The 22,132-nt window shown below is 40.3% G+C and overlaps 1 protein-coding gene across 10 annotated transcripts in view; it reads right to left on the bottom strand.

The window, feature by feature from the left end:
- Positions 1 to 22,132, bottom strand: part of ADGRL3 (adhesion G protein-coupled receptor L3) — an 857,880-nt gene that overhangs the window by 288,962 nt on the left and 546,786 nt on the right. For all 10 annotated transcript variants that reach the window (XM_072404919.1, XM_072404923.1, XM_072404922.1 and 7 more), the window contains 2 exons: positions 6,934 to 7,110; positions 3,239 to 3,448 (listed from right to left, as the gene is read on the bottom strand). In XM_072404919.1, coding sequence (XP_072261020.1) covers positions 3,239 to 3,448; positions 6,934 to 7,110 — 387 coding nt within the window. The remainder of the gene's footprint in view (positions 1 to 3,238; positions 3,449 to 6,933; positions 7,111 to 22,132) is intronic.

A 22,132-nucleotide genomic window follows, 5' to 3' on the forward strand; every position in this document is an offset into this window, starting at 1 on the left:
CAAGTGTATGGCTTTTTATGTTGGAACATTATATTGTCATTCATTATAAAGTTATGTATTTGTAATTCTCAACTTCCTCCTGAGGAAGTGGACTGGCACTACAAAATGCATTGAGTATGAAAAACAAAGATTGAGATTGTTGTTTTAATTGTTTTTATTGACACACAAATGTATGTTATTTTAAATAAAAATGTTGTTGAGTATTTTAATATAAAATTTTGAATATCCTTTCCCTTAAAAATCCCAAGTTGTTTGAAAAATTAAAAAATTGGTAGCAAATGATGTACATGCTAACGTACATACACCACTCAGATGGAGAAAAGAATTGCAAAAATGGCAAAGACTTAGCTAATGATCAGCTTCAGAAAGATCAAAGAAGTTCTGAAATTACTTGTGAGTACCGTTACAATTAAAAGATGCCTATGCAACTGCAAGCTATCGGCAAGTTAAAAAAGACATGTGCTGAATGAGGTTACGATTTGCCAAAAAACACATTGACTGGCATATGAATTGCACAACATTTTGAGGACTGATGAAAGCAAGACCGTTCTTTTTGGGTCTAAGGGCTGTAGATAGTTTGTTAGACGATCCACAAACACTGAATTCAAGCCACAGTACACTGTGAAGACACTGAATCATGCTGGCGCAAGCATCATGATATGGTGATGTTTCTCATGCAATGGTGTTGGGCCCATATATTGCATACCAGGGATCATGGATCAGTTTGAATACATCTAAATAGTTGAAGTGGTCATATTGCCTTATACTGAAAAGGAAATGCCCTTGAAATGGGTATTTCGACAAGAGAATGACCCTACCTCAGTAAAGAGCAATGTCCTAGTTCCAGACAAACCAGGACATTGCTCTTTATGGGTTATTGTTACCAATCCAATGACCAGACTTTAATCCAATAGAAAACCTGTGGGATGTCATCAAAAATGCTGTTTCCAAAGCACAACCACAAAATGCAGAAGAATTGTGGAACGTAGTCCAGTCAACTGCATGCAACACAGATGTGCAACAGTTTTCAGAAACAGAAACATAGTGCTAATATTCTTAACAAAACTGTATTTTGTTTTTGTAATTTTGTTAATTTTTGTCAAACTTTACAACTGTTTTTTCTATGTTATTTTTTTTTCTGTTTCTTATTTCATTACATACCTACAAAATCTCAATATAAACGCATTTATAAAAAAATTATATGTAGCTTATACCTTTCCACTATTAGCATGATTTCTCCTTCTCCTGATTTCTCTCTCTCTCCCATAACATTAAAATTCATGTTATTATATATATTATGTTATATGTTATAACATATTTATTATGTTTAGATATGTTTTTAGACAGTAATGTTTAGATGGCTATATTAAAAAAATATTAATAAGACTGTTAGCATTTCTGGGTATGCCCTTTTCCAGAAAGAAAAAGTGAGACAAAGTTTGCTATATTTCCGTCTGTATGTGAGTATCACGTTCAAGAACACCGTTCACTTTATCATGTAAATTGCCACTTCTGACTTGGTTCTAAAATATACTTCTTGCCTGGTTGTTTTAAACCTGTGCCTTTAAAATACCATCTGTATCACTGACCCAGAATGGGTATACAGATCAGGTTTTCAGCAAATTACCCTGCTTCACAGATTGTTTGCCTCTTCATGTTTTGGGTGTGAACTACTGAAACCAAAAACTCAGCTTCACGTCCAGTCAATTAGCATTCTTTTACAAATTTGCCAATTTATTTGGAGGAGAAAAATTGTTTCAACAAAAACATGCAAAGTATTTTTTTTTAGGAAAGGACATTTTTATTGTCAAATACATTTCAATTAGCAGAAAGGAATTTATAATTTAATTACAAAGAGGAACAAAATAAAATAATTTTCTATAGTAATTGAGACTGTTAAGTTAGCCACATTAATATTTTATTTTCTAACCGTATGTTCACATTGAATGTTCATCATGAATGAAATGAAATTGTTGTTGCTTTGTGCCAGGGACAACTCATTGAGATAAAAAGTTTGCTCAGTTTGGGAAGATTTCTTCTCATTTCCTGTTGCATTTTCAGGTAAAGTGAAAATAAATCTCCCCAGTGGGGTGCAGACACAAAATAAAAAAAAATGGCTGCACATACAGTTAAATTTGAGGTGGTTAGCATATCAGTCAATATAAAACATACTTTACAACAATCAGAAGATACATTTGGTAAAAAGATGCCAATTATCACAAAAGAGACAGTATGTCTCTATGTTGTGTTGTTTTATTTACCTTTTATTTGCCATGAGTCATACCTATAAACTTAGATATTTCAATTGTTTTCATACTTTAATTTTGTAGCTTAATTGTGTGTGTCCCTCCTATCGACAAGCATTATTTATTATTCAGAGACAATCCATCACCCTTTAAGTTAGACAGCTTTCCAGGTAACAAAAACACATTACCTTTACAAGTTTTCCAACAGATAAATAAAGAATTCAGCATCCTGCCTGTGGATGACTTTTATGTCTTTAAGAAGACCTCATGCTGAATAGAGTATGTGGGATAGATCTAAATCTGAATTTTGGGCTTAAGAATAAAAATAAATTTTTGTGTACAATTGATTTTGTATTTCAAAGCTTCTTTTACTTATCACAATAAGCAGTCTAATACTGCAATTTATCAAATCATTAGTAAGTAGATTCTTACTATAAAAAACAGTGGTACAAACTTTAAAAACCCATTTAAACCTATATTTTACATAAAGTATTTTCATAAGAAGTGAAGTAAAATGTAATAAAAAATATTATGTGTTATTGCCATGTGTATTTTAATTAAAAAATGCTCATGGGGCAACCAATCATGTTCATTACAAATAAAAGATCTGCTTCATGCTTTTTATGGCTGTACAACATTTGTGATTTTACCTTTTGCAATGTAGGACTATGGGGCTGCCAAAATTAACTCTCAAGTGTGACTCTTAACAGTTATTGACTGAGGTTTCCATAATTAGACCAGTTTTGGATTTTTTCTAAAATCAAACCTAATTGTTTTGGGGTACTGTTCAGTGCTACTGCCAGGGTGTTCATTTAGGATCTCTGAACAGTCACCAGAACAATAAAATGGGGTTGCCTCACATTGCTGTTAAAAGCATAAGATCAAACTGAATCTCCACAAAATTGACAGTGTATAGACCCTATATACCCTATATACCAGTATATATACCCTACTGGAAATTTAGTATGCATGTAATAAATTGAAAAACTTACCGGCTGGTCAGTTCTGTTAATCCCAATAAGAAAAAGTAATTCAGCCACAAATAAACTTATGCAAAGATTTTTATGAATTGTGTTACGGTCACTTTGCAGGCCCCGAAAAAAGCAAAATGTAAAAATACACATCAGCAAACAAACAAGGGAAAGAAGAATTCCGACCCAGGTAATAACATCCAAAAGTAGGTCATGGACAACATCATATTGCTAGAAAGTTAAAAAAAAATATATAAATCAATACATTAGGACATTTAAAAAACAAAGATTTATTTTTATGTAATGCAATAGTGTTCAAAGGATTTTATTATGCTCCACCTCTCCCCTCTCTTCTACCCCCCACTATTTTCTTTCTTTCTCCCCCCCTTTCTCTCTTTCTCTTTCTCTCTCTCTCTCTCTCTCTCTCATTCCTTCTCTCTTTCTCTCCTTCCCCCCTATTTCTTCATCCCTCTCACTCTTCCCCCTAATTCTCTTCTTCCCTTTTTTCTCTCTTCTACCCTTACTCCCTCCCTTCTCCTACTATTTTCCCTCTCCCTGTCCCCTCTCCCTCACTTTTGCCTCTATTCCATCTTTGCTTTCATGGTGTGTTTTGTGCGTTTCAACAGCAAAAGCTAGCTGACCTAAGGGAGCAAAAGTATAAATCCGGGCCTGATTGCAATGTGTTTATGAATCTCAAAAGCAGGGGTACCATAGTTGCCAACCACCTATTAAACCTTATTGCCTAGAAAATGCTGGATAAAGGTAATCTGCAATAAAAAGAGCGGAATTACAAATTTTATAGTGACCCATGTTTCATACTATTACTCTGTTCCAGTTCTGCAGTAACTGATACACTATATCAGTGTTCTAAGCTCTTGATAATTTCGGGAGTGTTGTATTCTTGTGTAAACAGTTGTACACAGTGTTTCCATGCTTTAACCATGTAACTTCAGGACATACCAGTGACATTCTGATTAAATGATGGCACTGCAGCAAAGAATGGAAGCTGCAGAGTGGTACTGAGCAGAGGTGGAAGACCAGAGATATTAGTATAATACATTTTCTGTTATCCATATTTAGAATTTTGGAAGGTCATGATTTTAAAAAATCAACCTAAAATCTATCAACCTGGAATAGATCTGGTCCAAGATTCAAAACATTTGCTAGCAAACAGCAAATTACTTTGTGTATCCTCTCCAACCTTGGAGGGTTTTATTAAATCAGGCCCAGTGTGTCAAGAGCATTTGCTGGTATTTACAGATAAAAGGTGATATATTTAAACAGAAAGACAAGGAAAATAGCTTTTTCAGTAACTTACCAAAAACGTTAATTGATAAACAGTTGCCTAAGTATAGTTAACTAAGTTAAACAGTGAACTAAGTACACCCTAGGCCCTATAGGCTGTTAATAACTCCTTTAGGTGAAATTAGTTTTATGCATTTTGCATTACTCCAACCCTATTTCAGCTCTCACTCAAAATTTGGGGTATATTCAGACCTGCTTCTGAAAAACATGGCTGTTAAATGCTCCTGGAGGCCTACTCTGCACAGCTAGGCTTCCAGATATGTTTTCAGGCAAAAAAAGCTTTCCTTTGCAAAAGCAATTACAAGTGTTTAGACACCCAAACGTCCCTGACAGCTTCATGGAGCTTCTGAACAAATGCTTGTAAAGGCCTAAAGCCTTGAAACAACAAGGCAACAGCACTTCCTCTGCTGTTGGGATTGATGTCTGTGGCTCCCTTGATCCACGCCCATCACCTGACATTCCCTTCTTAAGGAAGTGACCTGGCAACAGGAAGTTGCCTAAACAAGGATTCCCTTTGGATCTGCTTCTAGGTTCCTGTTGTTTGTTTCTCCTGTTCCAGATTCTTCGTGTACTGACCCCAACTTGTTTCCTGACTACTCTTGTTCGCTGCCTGCCCTGACCTTTTGCCTGTTTCCTGACCAACCTTGTTCGCTGCCTGCCCTGACCTTTTGGCTCGTCTGACTACTCTTTTGGATTTCCCTTTGGCACTACGTCTTGTTTCTGTCTGTCAGCAGTCACCTGCCTCAGCGCGCATGGGGGCTGCAACCTGGCAGTTGCTGGCAGCGCAACATCCTCACCTCTATAGGCTCTGGTGAAGACCAGGCAGCTGCTTAGACTCTACACCCTGTGCACATCTGTGGCAACTGAGCTAGTGACACAGAAGGTCTACCGTCCTGCCTGGCAGTAACGTGACAGTTTGTTCAGGCCATGGACCCAGCTGACAATCAGCTTCCTGTCTCCATGCAAGATTTGCTGCAACAGATACAGCACCAGGAGTCGTTGCAAATAAAGCATATGGATTTTATTCACAGGTATGAAGAACACCTTAACTCACTCCAGTAGGCCATTAACCAGTCCCCTACCTTAGCTTCTGCAACTCCAGCTTCTGCTCACTTTCATTTAAACTATTTTTTACAAGACTTTTTTAAGCATTTGCAGGCTGTAAAAATGCTTACAACAGCCTGAAAAAACGGAGGTCAGAACATTTAATTCACATGCCACATTGCTTCAACTGTTGCAAGACTTACCTGATAGTCTCACAGTGTAATTATAAGGGATCTTGGAGATTCTATTTAACATTAAACAGTCAGCTCTTGAGCTAAATTTGCTGGGCCTACAAGTCGTGGATAAATTAGCAGTCATTTGAACTATATACCACATGTAAATTATTTTCCTTAGAGTGATTATTTTCTTCACTTTAGTTATAAAAAAAAAATGTATGATATTTTGAAACATCTTGCAAGACTTAAGCGCATGCACAAACGTCTTTATGAAGAGCTTATGGAGCTCTTGATATATAAGGTAAAAAAAGACAATTTCCACCAGCATACTTCCTAAGCAAGTTCTTTTTTGCCACCTAATCTGGAGCACCTAAGTCTAAGGGCTCTATTAAAAAAAAAATAGGGAATCTTAATTTCTTAATATTCTTAGGTGGGAATCAATTACTGCAATTGAAACACATGGATCTGGAAGATTCACATGAGGGAGTGTTTGAGGAAATGCCTAATTTCGTGTTAATAAATGCCTAAATCCAATCCAAATAATCTGGAGCACCTAAATCTAAGGGCTCTATTAAAAAAAATAGCGAATCTTACTTTCCTAATATTCCTTGGTGGGAATCAATTACTGCAATTGAAACACATGGATCTGGAAGATTCACATGAGGGAGTGTTTGAGGAAATGCCTAATTTCATGTTAATAAATCCCTAAATCCATAAAGCCCTAATTTCATGGATTTAAAGTGATGTACTTATTTTTTCCCCACATAGCATTTTCATTCAAATTATGAGATTATGAATATACCATGTCATTTTTATGTGTTGTTCTTTTAAGTATAAAATATTTATCTGAAACCACTGTTTGAATACCTAATATTTGCTTGTTCAAGTATACTAATACTGTTAATATATATGTTTCAGTCTTGCATATTTACACATAAAGGCCAATTGTATGTATGGCATAGTTAGCCAATATTTTTAGAGTGTGGGAAAATATTAGAACCCTCAGAAGAACCTACATTACCTAGGATCCCAGTGCTGCAAAGTCAATCACTAACCATTATGTCACCAACCTAAATTTATGTTATAAATTATGGCTGTGATAATATTATGCAGCAGTTTATGTTACAGACATATTTTGACCTAATAATGAAGTTGTATTAGATGTGAAAAACTGATTTTACGTGAACTTACCTTAACTGCAACATGAGCCATGAGGACAGCAAAGTTGGTTAGGTGATTACATGAGCACTTAGTATGTGTTCTGTTTGTTGTCATAAGTCTACAGCCTTGTGTTGACCAGTGACCCGAAAAATTTGTTTTTGAGTAACTCCAGAATGAGCAGTTAGGGTTAAAATAGTCATCAGATTGCTGAAAACAGAAAAAAAGTACATTGATCATATTCAGCCTCTTTAAGTGTAAAGGTATTTATTTGAATTTCCTGCTAATTACCTAAAAAATGTATATTTATTTATAATAATTACTACAATGGTAAAATACAGCATTTATAAACAAAGGTATGCACAGAAAATTATCTTAATGTCTATTTTATTGGGTAAATGCCAACACGCTGCAGGTTTAGCTTACAAAAGGTGCAGAATTTGTTGACTTTGCAAAGTACATGAACTTACATCAGCTTATTTAACAGGGGGACAGAATGTTAACTAAGTACCCATGTGCAAAGGAAAAAAACAAACAGGATTAAAAAAAATATCTAAAGCTCATTGCTACACAGAAACTTAAAATCTGGCTGATATTGTTATTGTGGTAGCTAAACTCAATCACAGGTTAGATTACCTCAACAGGGATTCAGAAAAGATTTATTTTAACATAACATTGTCACATATTGTCACGCTTGGGAGACACGCATCTAGGGGGTGCTACTGCTTACACAGAAGTGGTGTGAGCCCTGAGAAGGGCCAAGGCGTAAAATCTAAGCAGTAACCATGTTTTCTTAAGAGTCTCTAAAGGTGAGGATGTTGCATTGCTGGTTACTCCCAGGTTGAGGTCCTTAGGCACACCAGCAGGCAGCAAGCAAGAAAGGTCAGGAACAAGCCGGGGATTAAGAACCAGAAATCCAGGAAAAAGGCCCCCCAGTGACATGGGGGCCACCGCAGACACAGGGGAACACAGGATGTGACAGGTGGCACAGGTGACACGGGAGATACAGGGATCACTGCAGACACAGAGGAACACTGAAACAGCATAAGGGAACAGGTAAGGAAACACCAGACTGGACAATATGAAGTCAACACAGGAGCTGGACAAGGAAAGCACTGAATTAAACAGCAGGTGTAGAGGAAATTCTCAGCAGAGCTAGGGCACTCGGCACTAGTGGAGACAAGTTGCATGAACACTGAGTGCTGTGTCTGAGCTAGCTAAATACCCAGGGATGATTAAGAGCCTATTTCCTCATTGGCAGGTGGGATGGGCAAAACTGATAAAACTTGGAAGAGCAGGCGCTCCCAGGGTCAAAATCAGCCGCATGCGCAGGAGAGAATGAAAGGTAGACCTTCTTAGCAAAAAAGAGCAGAACCATCTTCAGCTGGAACCCACAATCTCTGCTCTGTATCAAAACCTTTCCAGTCAATCAGGTACATAGGCTTCCTATGAGAAATTTTGGAATCCAAAATTTGATGGACTTCATACTCCTGAGAAGAATCTGGTGCAGGAGTAGCAGAAGACCAATGGCTTATGCCTCGGGAAAGCATGGAAATACATGGAAAGCATTGGGTAGCTTGAGATGTGGGGGAAGTCGTAATTTATAACAAACTTGGGTAACCTTGGTACAAATGACATGAGGACCAATGAAAAGTGAAGCACACTTCAGAGAAGGCACCTTGCAATGAAAATTTTTTGTGGGGAGCCAAACTTTATTACCAGGTTGGAACAGAGGCACCATACAGCAATGCTGATCAGCAAACTTCTTGTAACGAGAAGTCAACTGCTTTCAGTGCTCTGAGTTTGAAGCCCAAATATGGTTAACATCTCTCTGCAGTGCAGGTACTTCGGCAGAGCAGGGTAAAGGAGACAGAAGGTGTTTGCTGTGTACGATGAAGGACAGAGACTCCTTGGTGCTGGTGCAGATAAGAATATTGTGGGCAAACTCTGCCCATAGTAGCAGAGCCACCCATTTATCACGATGGGCAGATAACTGAGCTCAAAGATATTGCTCCAAGGACTGATTGACTCTCTCGGACTGCCTGTTGGTTTTGGGGTGATAGGCCGAAGAGAATTCTGCAGAGATTTGCAGAAGCTTTTCCAGAAATGGGAAGTAAATTGTACCCCATGATCTGGCATGATATTAGTGGGCATACCGTGAAGCCAAAAAAATCGAGAATAAAGATTGGCACCAATGCTGCTGCCAATGGTAAAACAGAAAGAGGCACGAAATGGGCCAGTTTTAGAAAATCAATCCACGACTACCCAAATACAAAAAAAAAAAAAAAAAGTACAGTCATCAGAAAGAGGAAGATCAGTGATAAAATCTATAGATAGATGACATCAAGGAAGGTTTTGTGGGAATAGGTAGTGAAAGAAGTGGGTCTGCTGGGATGCAGGTAGCAGACTTTGAGCACAGACAGCACAGGCTTTGACATAGTCTGTCACACCCTTATGAAGATTGGGCCACCAGTACTATCCGGGGAGAAATGTAAAGGTTCTGTGTACGTTCAGATGACCAGAAAGTTTAGAGTTGTGTGCCCAACGTAATATTTTGGTACAGAGTTGGGGAGGCACTAAGGTTTTACCAGAATGGATAGCGTATTCCTAGATGAAGGTCAAGGCTAGGATGTGGGCTGGAGGGATAATAAACTCTGGCTCAACAGCAGTTTTGGCATCCTGTGGTTTAAAGGAGCGAGAAAGAGCGTCAACTGGGGAGTTAATGGAACCAGGTTTGAAGGTATTCCCAAAATCAAACTGAGAAAAGGAAAAAACCAATGGGCCTGCTGGGAGTTGAGGCGACAAGCAGAGACTGTAGGTACTGGAGGTCAGTAAAAATAGTGACCTTGCTAGGGGAACCCTCCAAAAGATAGCATCTTCCAGAGCAAGCTTGATGGTTAGAACGTCCCTGTGTCCAATAAAGTAATTCTTTTCTGCTGGGGATAATTTCCTTGAAAAGAACACACATGGGTGTCAAGCTCTGGTGGGGGTCTGGTGGAGAATAGCTCCTACTGCAACAGAGAAGGTGTCAACCTCTATGGAGAAGGGCTTGCTGACATCTGGCTAAACCAGAACTGGGTCAGAAAGAAAGGCTTGTTATACTGTATGAAAAGCCTCAATAGCCTCAGAGGGCCAGTTCTTAGCATCAGCATCCTTCCGGGCCAGAGCAGTAATGGGAGCAACCAGCGTGGAGTAATTTATAATAAAGTGCTGTTAATATTTGGTAAATATCAGGATATGCAGAGTAGCCTTGATGCCGCAGGGTAGTGGCCAGTTAGATATAGCTGCAACCTTTTCAGGATCCATGGAGAGGCCCTCTTTAGAAACAATGTAGCCCAGAAAGGGCACCTGAGGGAGTTCAAACAAGCACTTTACTGCCTTTGCATAGAGTCGATTGTCTGAGAGCCATTGTAGGACTAAACGGACATACTGTCTGTGAGTAGGCAAGTTGGGAAAAAATCAGGATGTCATCCAAATAAATGACAACACATATATAAAAGATCACAAAACACCTCATTCAAAAAGTGTTGGAAAACAGTCGAGGCATTACAGAGACTGAAAGGCATCACAAGATACTCATAATGCCCATCCCTGGTTTTAAATGCTGTTTTCTATTCATCCCCCTCCTTGGTCCGAATCAGATTATAGGCACCACGGAAGTCCAGTTTGGTAAAGATCTGTGCATTATGGAGATGGTCAAAGAGCTCAGGAATGGGTGGCAGTTGGTAGCGGCTCTTTATGGTGATGGCATTCATACCGCGGTAGTCAATACTTGGCTGGAGAGTCCCATCTGGACAAAGAAAAACCATGCGCCAGCAGGGAAAGAGGACTTATGTATAAATCCCCTCTTTAGATCTTACTTAATATATTCGCTCATAGCCTTGGTCTCTGGGAGGTGTGGAGTTCGGAATGAGGTCTATCACACACTCATAGGACCAGTGGGGAGGAAGCTTCTCAGCCTTGCGCTTGGAAAAGACATCCTTGAAAACCAAGAGGCCTGAGAGGTGTGAGCTTGGTAAGGCATTTAGAGTGAAACAAGGGGCCCCAAGCCTATACCTCTGGAATGGACCAGTCTAGCACTGAGAGTGCTGTTGAATCCATGAGAGGCCCAGAATGACCGCAGAGGTGACCTGAGGAAGCACACGAAAAGGTATGGTTGCGTGATTAAGCACACCAACAGACATTTCTATGGGTCTGGTCTGAAAGCGGATAATCAGCGTGACAGAAGGGTACCATCCACTGCAGGGATATGCAGAGGTTTAGATAATAGCTCCATAGGCCAAGCACATTCCATCTCAGGGTAGCTGATATGAAATAGGCCAAGCACATTCCATCTCAGGGTAGCTGAGATGAAATTTCCAGCTGCTCCAGAGTTGATGAAGGCCTCAAGGGCAAGCAGCTGCCAAGGAGGCACATGCTGGTTCATAAAAAACCATCCTAAAGAGGTTCAGGAAAGTTTCAATATTACCAGTAACCAGTACCTTCCTTTCCCAGAGCAGAGTGGCCCACACCAAGGCTTCTCTGTAAAGCAGGGAAATTAAATATGCTACTTTAGCCTGGTCAGTGGGGAAGTTTTGTGGCTAAAGTTCAAAATGGATAACGCACTGGTTGATGAAGCTGTGGCAGGTCTTGGGATTTCCAGAGAATCGCTGTGTGGGTGGAAGGTAAAGCGCAAGTGAAGCATATAGGCCACTGGGATAGCCTGGGCTGGTGGTTCGGCAGGTGCATTGGTGGAGACCAGCAGCTGATCTAGGCAAGCAGTGAGTGAATGAAGCTGGTGGAGCAACTGGATTTGGATAGCTTCCTGGGTGTCAAGCTTCTGGGTGAGTACTTGGTTGGGATCCCCTGAGGTTTGGGAGGGTGTATTCATGGTTAGGGCAAACTGTGACACTTAGGGTAACGGGCCTCTAGGGGGGGGGGTACATCTTGCACAGAAGTGGTGAGAGCCCTGAGAATAGCCAAGCTGCAGAATCTAAGCAGTAACCAGGTCTTCTTTGGAGCCTCTAGTGGTAAGGATGTTGTGCTGCTTGTTACTGCAAGGTTGCAGTCCTTGAGCACATCAGGGTGGGCAGGTACCAAATCATTAGGCAGGATAATTGTCAAGGAAGGCCGGGGTGGAGGCAGAGAGCAAGCAAGAAAGGTCAGGAACAAGCGAGGGGTTAAGAACCAGAAATCCAGGAAATAAACACCCCGGTGACATGTGGGCAAGCAACAGGAGGCACAGGTGACAAAGGAGACACAGGGATCACGGCAGACACAGAGGAACACTGTAACAGCACCAGGGAACAGGCAGGGAAACACCAGACTGGACAATATGGGGCTAAGGGAAAGCACTGAATGAAACAGCAGGTGTAGAGGAGATGCCCAGCAGAGCTAGGGGGCTCGGCATTAGTGGAGACACATTGCACGAGTGCTGAGTGCTGTGTCTGAGCTAGCTAAAATGCCAGGGATGATTAAGAGGCTATTTCCTCAGTGAGGGAAAAACTGATAAAACTCTCAGGGTCAGAACTGGCCGCATGCGTAGGAGAGAGCCACCTGAGAGAGAGAGCTTTAGCGAGGAAGCGTTAGGTCTGACACATATGTTTAAGAAGGAACATTTTTCCTACTAGAATAAGAAAAAAGGATGTGCAAAAATGTTGAAGTTTTTGAATCCCCATTCCTAAACACATAGGACTCTATTTAGAGAGTCATACATTCACTCAAACATTCCCTGGTGGGAATCCTTCAGGTCTATGTGTTTCAATTGCATTTATTTATTCCCACCAGGGAATGTTTGAGGAAATGTCAGATTCCCTGTTTTTTAAATAGAGCCCTGAATTGTTATTGTTAGAGAACACACATTTGTTTTGCAAATTCAGATAAGCTTATAAGTCAAAAAAAAAAGGACCTGACACAGAATACATCTGTAGAAAATGTGAACATTGTAATATGTAAATGGTATGTAAATATGATATAAAATTAATTACTTTTTATGTTTGCATTTTTTGTACGATTTTGGAATACTGTGATACTGAATTCTCCTTTTAAGTAAATATATATTTACTTGATTTGAACATCTGCAATACTTGAAACTAATAACTTTACTAATAACTTTACTTTGCTTTAAGAGAAAGCATAGAGACCTGCGCAATCTTTTAACTGAGTTCGAACTCCATGATGTGTGGAGATGCCAGCAAGGATTTTTTTTATTTTTCTTCTACTCATCTCTCCCACTCAGGTATTGACTTTTTTTTTACAGATTTTTGGTCTCTTCAGCATTTCAGCTCTTCGGCTATTGGGAATATAACTTGGTCGCATCATGCACCAGTGTCGGTTACATGGGGAAAACAACCATTGCGACCAGATAGACTGTGGAGGCTAAATACTTATGTTATGGATCACCGGAAGTACCAAGGGACTTTGGCACGTGACTTAGAGGTATATTTTTCGGTGAATGATACAGCTGACATTGACCCATTTAGTCTATGAAACACCCATAAGGCATACATGAGGGGAATATTCATTAAATATTGTGCCTATGAAAAGAAGAGCAGGACACGCCAGATTAATGAGTTACTGAAATTTATAGAGGAACAGGAGGTGGTAAATAAGAGATCTCCCTCCCCCCAAGCATCGCCAGATTGCGACTTTGGTCATTGCTGTTGTACAAATATGAATCAAATGTTAACAAAATGAAGGCTACTCATTATTCTTTAGGGAATAAGCCAGGGGCACTCTTGGCTAGGAAAATAAAGATCCGTAGAACCAAATCACATATCTTTTCGGTGACTGACCCTGTTAGCAAAAAGAGTTTGTTTAGTTCTCAGGCAATTGCGGACGCCTTTTGTGATTACTACAAAGGCTTATATAATTTACGGAATGATACCAGCACCTATCAACCAAACTATAGTTCTATTACTAATTTCTTAAATGCTATTTCTCTACCCACAGTTACAGTGGATCAGCTACAATTTCTATCTCAGCCCTTTCTGGCCTCTGAAATAGAAACTGTCATCAAAATGCTACCAAATCATAAATCCCCAGGGGGTGATGGATTTCCCAATGAGTATTATAAAAAATGTAATACCAAGCTCTCTCCTTACTTAGCTCAAACTTTTAATAAAGCAGCTGTGTTAGGGAGCTTTCCGAAAGACATGCTTCAAGCTGTGATTATCACATTACCTAAGGCGGGCAAAGATACTACTTTCACCACCCAGTAAAGACCTATCTCATTGCTAAACTCAGACATAAACATCTATGCTAAGGCCTTAGCACTTAGGCTAGCCTCAGTTTTCCCATGTCTAGTTCAACCGAACCAGGTGGGCTTTGTTAAAAAGAGACAAGCTCCTGATGGCACTTGTAGACTAATTATTATTATACGATATGCCGAACTACGCAAATTTCCTTTTTTGTTGTTTTCTTTAGACACAGAGAAAGCGTTTGATAGAGTACATTGGGGATACTTATCAGCTGTTTTACACAAATTTGGTTTTGTTGGGTGGATTAAATCAGCTATTCTATCTCTGTATTCTGTGCCCAGTGCAAGGGTGTTTACCTTGGGAGCCCTCTCTTCTTGTTTTGATATAACTAATGGGACACGACAGGGATGCCCATTGTCCCCAATTTTTTCACTTTATTGGTGGAACCGCTTGCTGAGCGAATAGACTCTGGTGTGCGCGGCTTAAGTATCACAGGGAGGGAACACAAGATTAGCCTATTTGCCGATGACATTACCGTGCGGTAATCGCCTGATTTTAACTAAATTTCATGCTGTCTCCGTTGTGGCACAGGCGGTGCATTGGTGGAATCATGATATCACTAAAATATGGGTTGAGATGGAGCTTCAGTTTCTTAATTGCCCTAACCTCCAGTGGCTGTTAGTTGCCATGAAAATGGGACACCGGGCCCCTAGTAACGCATACCCGTCTATCCAAGTGACATCTCAGATTTGGGAACGTTATTTACTTTACGCACCTTCCATGCACAACAATGTATCTCTGACCCCAGATGTACGAATTTTGGAAATATTTATTTCAGATCTTAATCTCTCTTCTTGGAGCCAACTGGATATCACCAAAATTAAGGATTTATATTTCTTTCAGAAGGTTATTTCATTTATATCTTTGCAAAAGATCTACAATCTCCCATTTAAAGAATATTTCACATATCTGCAAATTAAGCACTGTTTGTCACAAATTAATAAGTATGCTAGACTCCCTATGGAAAGCTTCATTTATGGCTATTTTACTAACTCTCACCTGTGGCAAAAGAGGATAACTAAGTTTTATTCACTATATAGCTCCAATCTGGATTTTTTTAAAAACCAAGCCAATGCATAAATGGGAAAATGATCTTAAATTACAAGTTTCGCACTCCGAGTGGTTATACTGCCTGAAGGTTACGTATCATTACTCTAGGTGCGCAGATCACTGGGTATTGTTTCAGAGGGTTCTTAATCATTGGTATCTGACCCCAGTAAGGATGGCACACTTCTCTACTTCAGGCACTAATGTCTGTTGGAGGGAGTGTAGGGATCCTGGTATGTTGCTACATATTATGTGGCAATGTAAATCTGTTTAATCATTCTGGAATCAGATTTTTGTGCTGATCCCTGAATTGGCGGGATGCTCTATACAGGCTAATTCAGGTATGGCGATACTACACTTACACATGGACAAAGTACCATTGCACGCCAGACCGGTGGGGGTGAAGTGCTAAGTTGGCTATTGTACGAAAATGGAAAAGTATAGAAGTACCAATGCTTACTGAATTGATTTCCGAAATAAATGTACAATGTTCATTTGAAAGGATATTTGAACTTGTACAAAGGAGATACAATGTGTTTTTAAGACCTGGGAGGCTTGGTTTGCCCACTCTAAATTAGTTATTGATACCCATTTGTGATTGTGTTGGTGTAGGAATATTAATGTACAAGTCATGTCAACTGTAAAAGTGTCTGCATTTTGTGTTTTTTTTTCTGTATTTATTTTTTAATTTTGGAACTGGCAAAAGATTGTTCTCTATGTTCTTTGTCTTTCTCCCTCTTTTTTGTTCTTTAGTTATCTCTCAATTCTCTACTATTTTCTTACATCTATTCTTTGGTTATTTATATTTCTTGTTTTCTTTGTTTAAAAATGGTTACTGCTGTTTTGTATATTTTATATGTTTGTATGACTAAAGTATCCTTAATAAAAACATTGAACTAAAAAAAAAAAAACAGAAGTGTAGAGAGATACCCACCAACACCTGTCAGTGAATTTCATACAAATTAACAGGGGAATAATTTTAAAATAGACCTCTATTCATTTTTATCATTCTCATGTGTCCAAATTGTGCCCAGTAGCTCACTTTGCACTTTTAGTTGTGCTGCTTATTGTCACACTCACCTCCTCCCCAGCACAGTTGCCACACTCCTGCACATGCAGGCAGTTCTGACTTTGGGCGCACCTATTCTTCCAAGTTTTATCAGTATCCTCTTCCCCTGCTTGCACGGGGTTTTCCTCTTTGTCCAGAAAATAGATGGGACTCTCCGGCCATGTATTGGCTACCTCCGAGATTCATGTAATCTAATTTGGACGAAGGAGGGGTGAATGGAAAACTGCATTTAACTGTGGGGCACTCGTCAGCACCAGTATTCACCAGACACCAGTCCCCCAATCTAACGCCGCAGTCTTCACTTATAGCAAGCCCTTGCTCAGCCTTGGGAGACTGGTTCCCTGAAATGTCAGGGAACAAGCAAAGGTCAGCAACAGAAAAACACAGAGTAATCTCTCCAGTACAGATAAGCCCAGCTAACGCTACATCAGTCACAGAAGACTGGAAGCAGAGAGGCTATAAAGCCCCAGCAGCCAATGACAGCATGGGGTTACACAGGAACCACTAAGCTAATCAACTGCAGCACAGCTACAAATTCCACTCAGCTGTGCAGCCTTAGTGCAGGGGATGCTGAGAGGAAAACACATCTAGGAGGGAGACAATGATTCTGCAACCCGCAGATCAGTAATCCTAAAACACCTGTGCTACTGCGAGCGCAGCCGCCGGAGGCAATAAGCCGAGCGCGCCCTCCTGCTGTGGGATTGTAGGCCCAAAGAGCATCTTCTAACATCATTGTCCTCCTGAAGAGGGGCCTCCAGGCCCACCATCCTTGGTTTTTCAGGATTTTCACTGTGAAAAGTCCTAACTAGCTCCTCTGCATGAATTTGTTGGGATGGAACCCAGCTCCTCCCCTTTTGGACCAGTATTAAATACTGGAGAGATTTTTGTACCCAATGAGAGTCCAAAATTTTCTCAACCTCATACTTAAGCTCATTTTCAACATCCACTCGGGGGGGAGGCTCCAAGCAAGGTGCAGCATTAGCTCCTAAATTTAAAAATGAGACATGGAAGGATTCTACACTCCTATCAGAGCGAGGAGAGCGAGTTACCCTAAAGTCACTATTTATGTTTTCAGCAATAGGGTATAGATCAATGAATTTCAGCAAAGCTTAGCAGAGGGCTAGCAAAGGGCAATGTTCAGGGTAGAAAGCCAAACTATGCCCCCTGGAGCAAATTCTGGTCCTTTGGATTGATGTCGAGCAGCAAATCGTTTCTGATGCCCAGAAGCCTGGTTTAAATTCTGCTGGACTTGAGAGCAGATTGTGGTCATGTGGGTGGAGTCAATCTTCCAACGAAGGCCTGTTGTTTCAAGATGGAAACCTCAGGAGAAGGAAAGGAAAATGCCTAAACATGCACAGAATGAACGTCAGAATTGAGATACAAAATGCACACCTCTATCAGGGACTACATTGTCTGGGATACCATGCTAACAGAATATATTCCCAATGAATGTTTGTATTAATACCCACAACTCAAACTACAGTGCATCCTCTGGACACCAGTAGATCCACTATGAAATCTATAGCGACATGAGACCAGGGTTTGTCAGGGACAGGCAGTGGCTGAAGGGCTGAAGATTAAAGCTTTAACATTTTTGGACCCAGGTCCGTATGTGATGGTGAAATTAAAACGTGGGAAAAATAATGCCCAATGTGCTTGTCAGGAATTTAATCTCTTGGCCTATGTGTTACAGATTTTTGTGATCTGTAAATATAGTCACTGGATACCCCTTCCAACCAATCTCTCTAACTCCTCAAAGACTAACTTGATTGCCAAGAGTTCTCGATTCCCAATATTATTTTATTCTGCTGGAGAGAATTTTCAGAAAAAGAACAGACGGGTGTAAATGTTCAGGATTTTCACAGTCTTCAGACAAAATTCAAGCTCGGATTCATGTACCGCCTCTTTCAATTTTTTAGAAGCTTCACAAGCTTGAACAGGCCACTGGGAAGGATCTGCTCCTTTCTGGGTCAGACCAGTAAGGGGAGTGAACAAGGCTGAATAATTCTTAATAAACCTGTAAAAAATGGTAAAACTTAGGAATGTCTGTAGGGCTTTCAAATTGATAGGCTGAGGCCAATCAGGGACAGCAGTGACCTTGGCTGGGTCCACCGTCAAACCCTGATCGGAAACAATGTAACCCAGAAGAGGGACTTGTTGGACTTCTTGTTTGGACTTGGACCTCTTGTTTGGCATACAAATGGTTCTCCCTACTTTACTGGAGGACCGCCTTAACATGAGCACATTTCTGCACGAAAGGAGACCAAGAGAAAAGACCAGAATATCGTCCAAATAAACCACCACAAACTTCCCAGGAAAGTCACAGAAAATGTCATTATGAAGTCCTGGAAGACTGCTGGGGCATTGCATAAACCAAATGGCATAACCAGGTACTCATAATGCCCACCCCTCGTATTAAATGCAGTCTTCCACACATTCCCCTGCCTTATTCTGATGAGGTTGTAAGCCCCCCTCAGGTCTAGTTTAGTAAAAATTTGGGCATTTACAACCTGGCCAAACAGGTCATCGATAGGAGGTAAAGGGTACCTGTTCTAGACAGTATTTTTGTTTAATCCTCTAAAGTTTATAAATGGCCTCAGGGTTTCATCTTTTTTCTCAACAAAAAGGAAGCCAGCCCCAGAAGGAGATGTAGAAAGGTGGATAAAGCCTTTTTCCAAATTGTCCCTTATATATACTTTCATGGCCAAATTTTCAGGGCCTGTGAAATTGTAGAGGTGCCCTCAGTGTGGCATTGTACCTGGGAGCAAATCTTTTCGACCTGAGGAGAGAATACATCAGAAAGAGCTGAATATGGAATGGGCAGCTTCTCTAGATGTACCAGCAACACAGAGAGGTAGTGAATTTACCATTACCATTACAACATTTTTCTACAAACTGATCACCCCATTTATTATTTTGCCCAGATTCCCAGTCAAGTATAGGGTTATATCTGTGCAACCATAGTAGTCCCAAAATTACAGATGAGGAAGGAATATTTAGACTTTGGCAAAGTCTGTGATCAGTTTTAATGGCTAACATAATCATTTCATCCAGAGTCTCTGGTATGGGGTGGTTAACTAGAATGTGCCTTGATGGCATCAGATAGCCTCCAATGAAATTGACTCTTAAGCGCAGGATCATTACATTGGGAACTGACAGCCCAGCAGTCGAACTCCGCAGCGTACTCCACTGCCCATCTGTGACCTTGTCGGTGACTTCATACATAGTTCTCCCCAAAGGGTGTTAGCCGGTTGCTCCGCCCGGCTGCTTTGAATACCCCGCCCAGCAGCTCCCATCCTCTGCACAGATCTCAGTGAGGCTGCTCTGTGCCATCTGTGCTCTGTGTCAATTCTGCATCCTCACAGCTCTGTGTGTACAAACCTCCATATCTCCTAAACTGTATGTCACAATGACCTGTAATTTTCAGGGTGTACAGGGGACCCTCATAGATAATAGTTACTACAATTGCAGCCTCCCAGCATTAAAGAATTTCAAGATATGGGGATCACAAATGTAAAAAGTTATGAAAATTGAACTTTGAAACTAGGAGTCCTAAATTGAAAATGCAAATTGGGGACCCCAGAGCCACTAACATAGCAAGGAGCATTGGGTGGGGCCCCTAAATATATACCTACCTGTCACAAATCTATACCTATGAAACTACTGTCTGCTTCTCTTCTTTGTACACCAATTTCTCTGAGGTGGGGGGTACACAACTGAAAATATAGGTGCAAGTTTCGGGCACATTCTCCCCTTACAATCTCATTACTACAGCATCATTAGAACATAAACACTCTGCCCATCAAATTGGGCTTCCCTGCCCTGTTACACATTCCTGTCCACTTAACTAACATTCTGAACTTCAATTGGGGAATGGGGAGGTGTAAGAAACCAAAAATTTAGGTACAAGTGGGGAACATCTGTGACTAACATCCCCTAAAACTTCATCACTATGGCATCATTAAAAAATGAACTCTGCCCACTAAATTTTATTGAGGTTGAGGTACTGGAAGGTTACAGTCATGTGTAACATGGAAGTGCATTTTGATAGACAGTTTTTTTTAATGTTGTAAAGATGCCATGGTGATGAAATGTGATAGCCACAAGTATCTCCCACTTCCACCTATATTTTTGTTTCTGTGCACCTCGTAGAGAAATTGGGGTTTAAAGTAATATGCAGACAGTAATGTGTAACAGAGCAGGCAGCACATTTTGCTAGGTAGCGATTTATGTTCTCATAATGCCATACTAATTACATTTTTAAAAGGTTTAGCCACAAGTGTCCCCCACTTGCACCTACAGTTTGTTTCCTATGCTTCCATGTGTACCTTAAAAATTTCAACTTATTACAACCAACGGTTTAGGAGTTATGAAGGTTTGAACACACCGAGTTGTTAGGCTGCAGAATATGACAAGCAGCTTTTACACTCGCATTGCTATCACACTGCGCTGCCGATGACATCATTACACACTGCGGATAAACTTCACAGACAGTGTTTTTATATAGAATATGGGCAGTGATAAGAGGGGGTCACTGTCTGTCTTGTCCCCATCTGATATCACATGCATGATGCTATTAAAGCATCTCCACATTTTTAACATTATAATAAAGAGTGACTTTCTCTGTTATGTAATGGAAAAATGTGTGACCTCTCCCCTTCAGTCTTCACTTTTATTTTGGTAAAGACCGAAGGAGAAATCCGCAGCCTCCTGGGATATTTGTATCACATATCCCAAGAGGCTCTGCACTGCTCCTTGTGTGCATGCACCTTCAGAGGCTTTCTTATAATGTAAAAAAAAGTGTTCAATCTAATGCATGCACAGTGCAAGGCAGCATTGGACGTACAAGTGAGCATTAGGGAAAAGGTGGAAGCTGAGCCAGCATGGACCTGCTGGGCTAATTTTGTAAAAGAATCAATTCAAAAAAAAATATTTTCACAAAAGTTCACTTTAACTAAATATAGACAAAGGAGCACATCTGAAGTTAGACTGAATTCACACCGGCAGTAAGGTTACATTTGTCCATTCCTCATGCCAGGAACCACTGCTGCTTAAAAAACTTCTAGCTATGAAAAAGCCCAAAACTTACCACCGTGTCCTTACCAATCCTAGGTGCCTAGCACTTACGGCCTGTTACCAATCCTAGGGGCCTAGCACTTATGGCCTGTTACCAATCCTAGGGGCCCAGCACTTATGGCCTGTTACCAATCCTAGGGGCCTAGCACTTATGGCCTGTTACCAATCCTAGGTGCCTAGCAGTTGCCAGAAGTCACTCAGAAGGGGTAAATGTTTTTTGCTGCTAATATGAGCTAAGCCTAACTTGTTGCACCACATTCATTATACTATTACACTACTACAAATGATTACACTCTTAAAACTTAGAACACTAGTAAGCTGGGTCACAATACACGGCATAGGACAGTTGTGGCAAAATACATAAAATAGAAAAATTGGATATACTATTATTATTATTATTATTATTATTAATATTAATAATAATAAACAGGATTTATATAGCGCCAACATATTACGCAGCGCTATACATTAAATAGGGATTGCAAATGACTGACTAATACAGACAGTGATACAGGAGGAGAGGACCCTGCCCCGAACAGCTTACAATCTAGTAGGTGGGGGAATTTAACACACAATAGGATGGGAGATATGTAGTGGTGGGAAGTAGTGATGGTTTCAAATAACAGAAGAAGATGGGTAGGCAAGTTTGAAAGAATGGGTTTTGAGTGCTCTTTTAAATGAGCAGAAAGTAGGAGCAAGCCGAATATGACGAGGAAGACCATTCCAGAGAGTTGGGGCAGCTCTAGAGAAGTCTTGTATCCGTGCGTATGATGAGGTTATGAGTGAGGAAGTCATTAGTAGG

Source organism: Pyxicephalus adspersus, chromosome 3, assembly GCF_032062135.1.
Source record: "Pyxicephalus adspersus chromosome 3, UCB_Pads_2.0, whole genome shotgun sequence".
Lineage (NCBI taxonomy): Eukaryota > Metazoa > Chordata > Amphibia > Anura > Pyxicephalidae > Pyxicephalus > Pyxicephalus adspersus.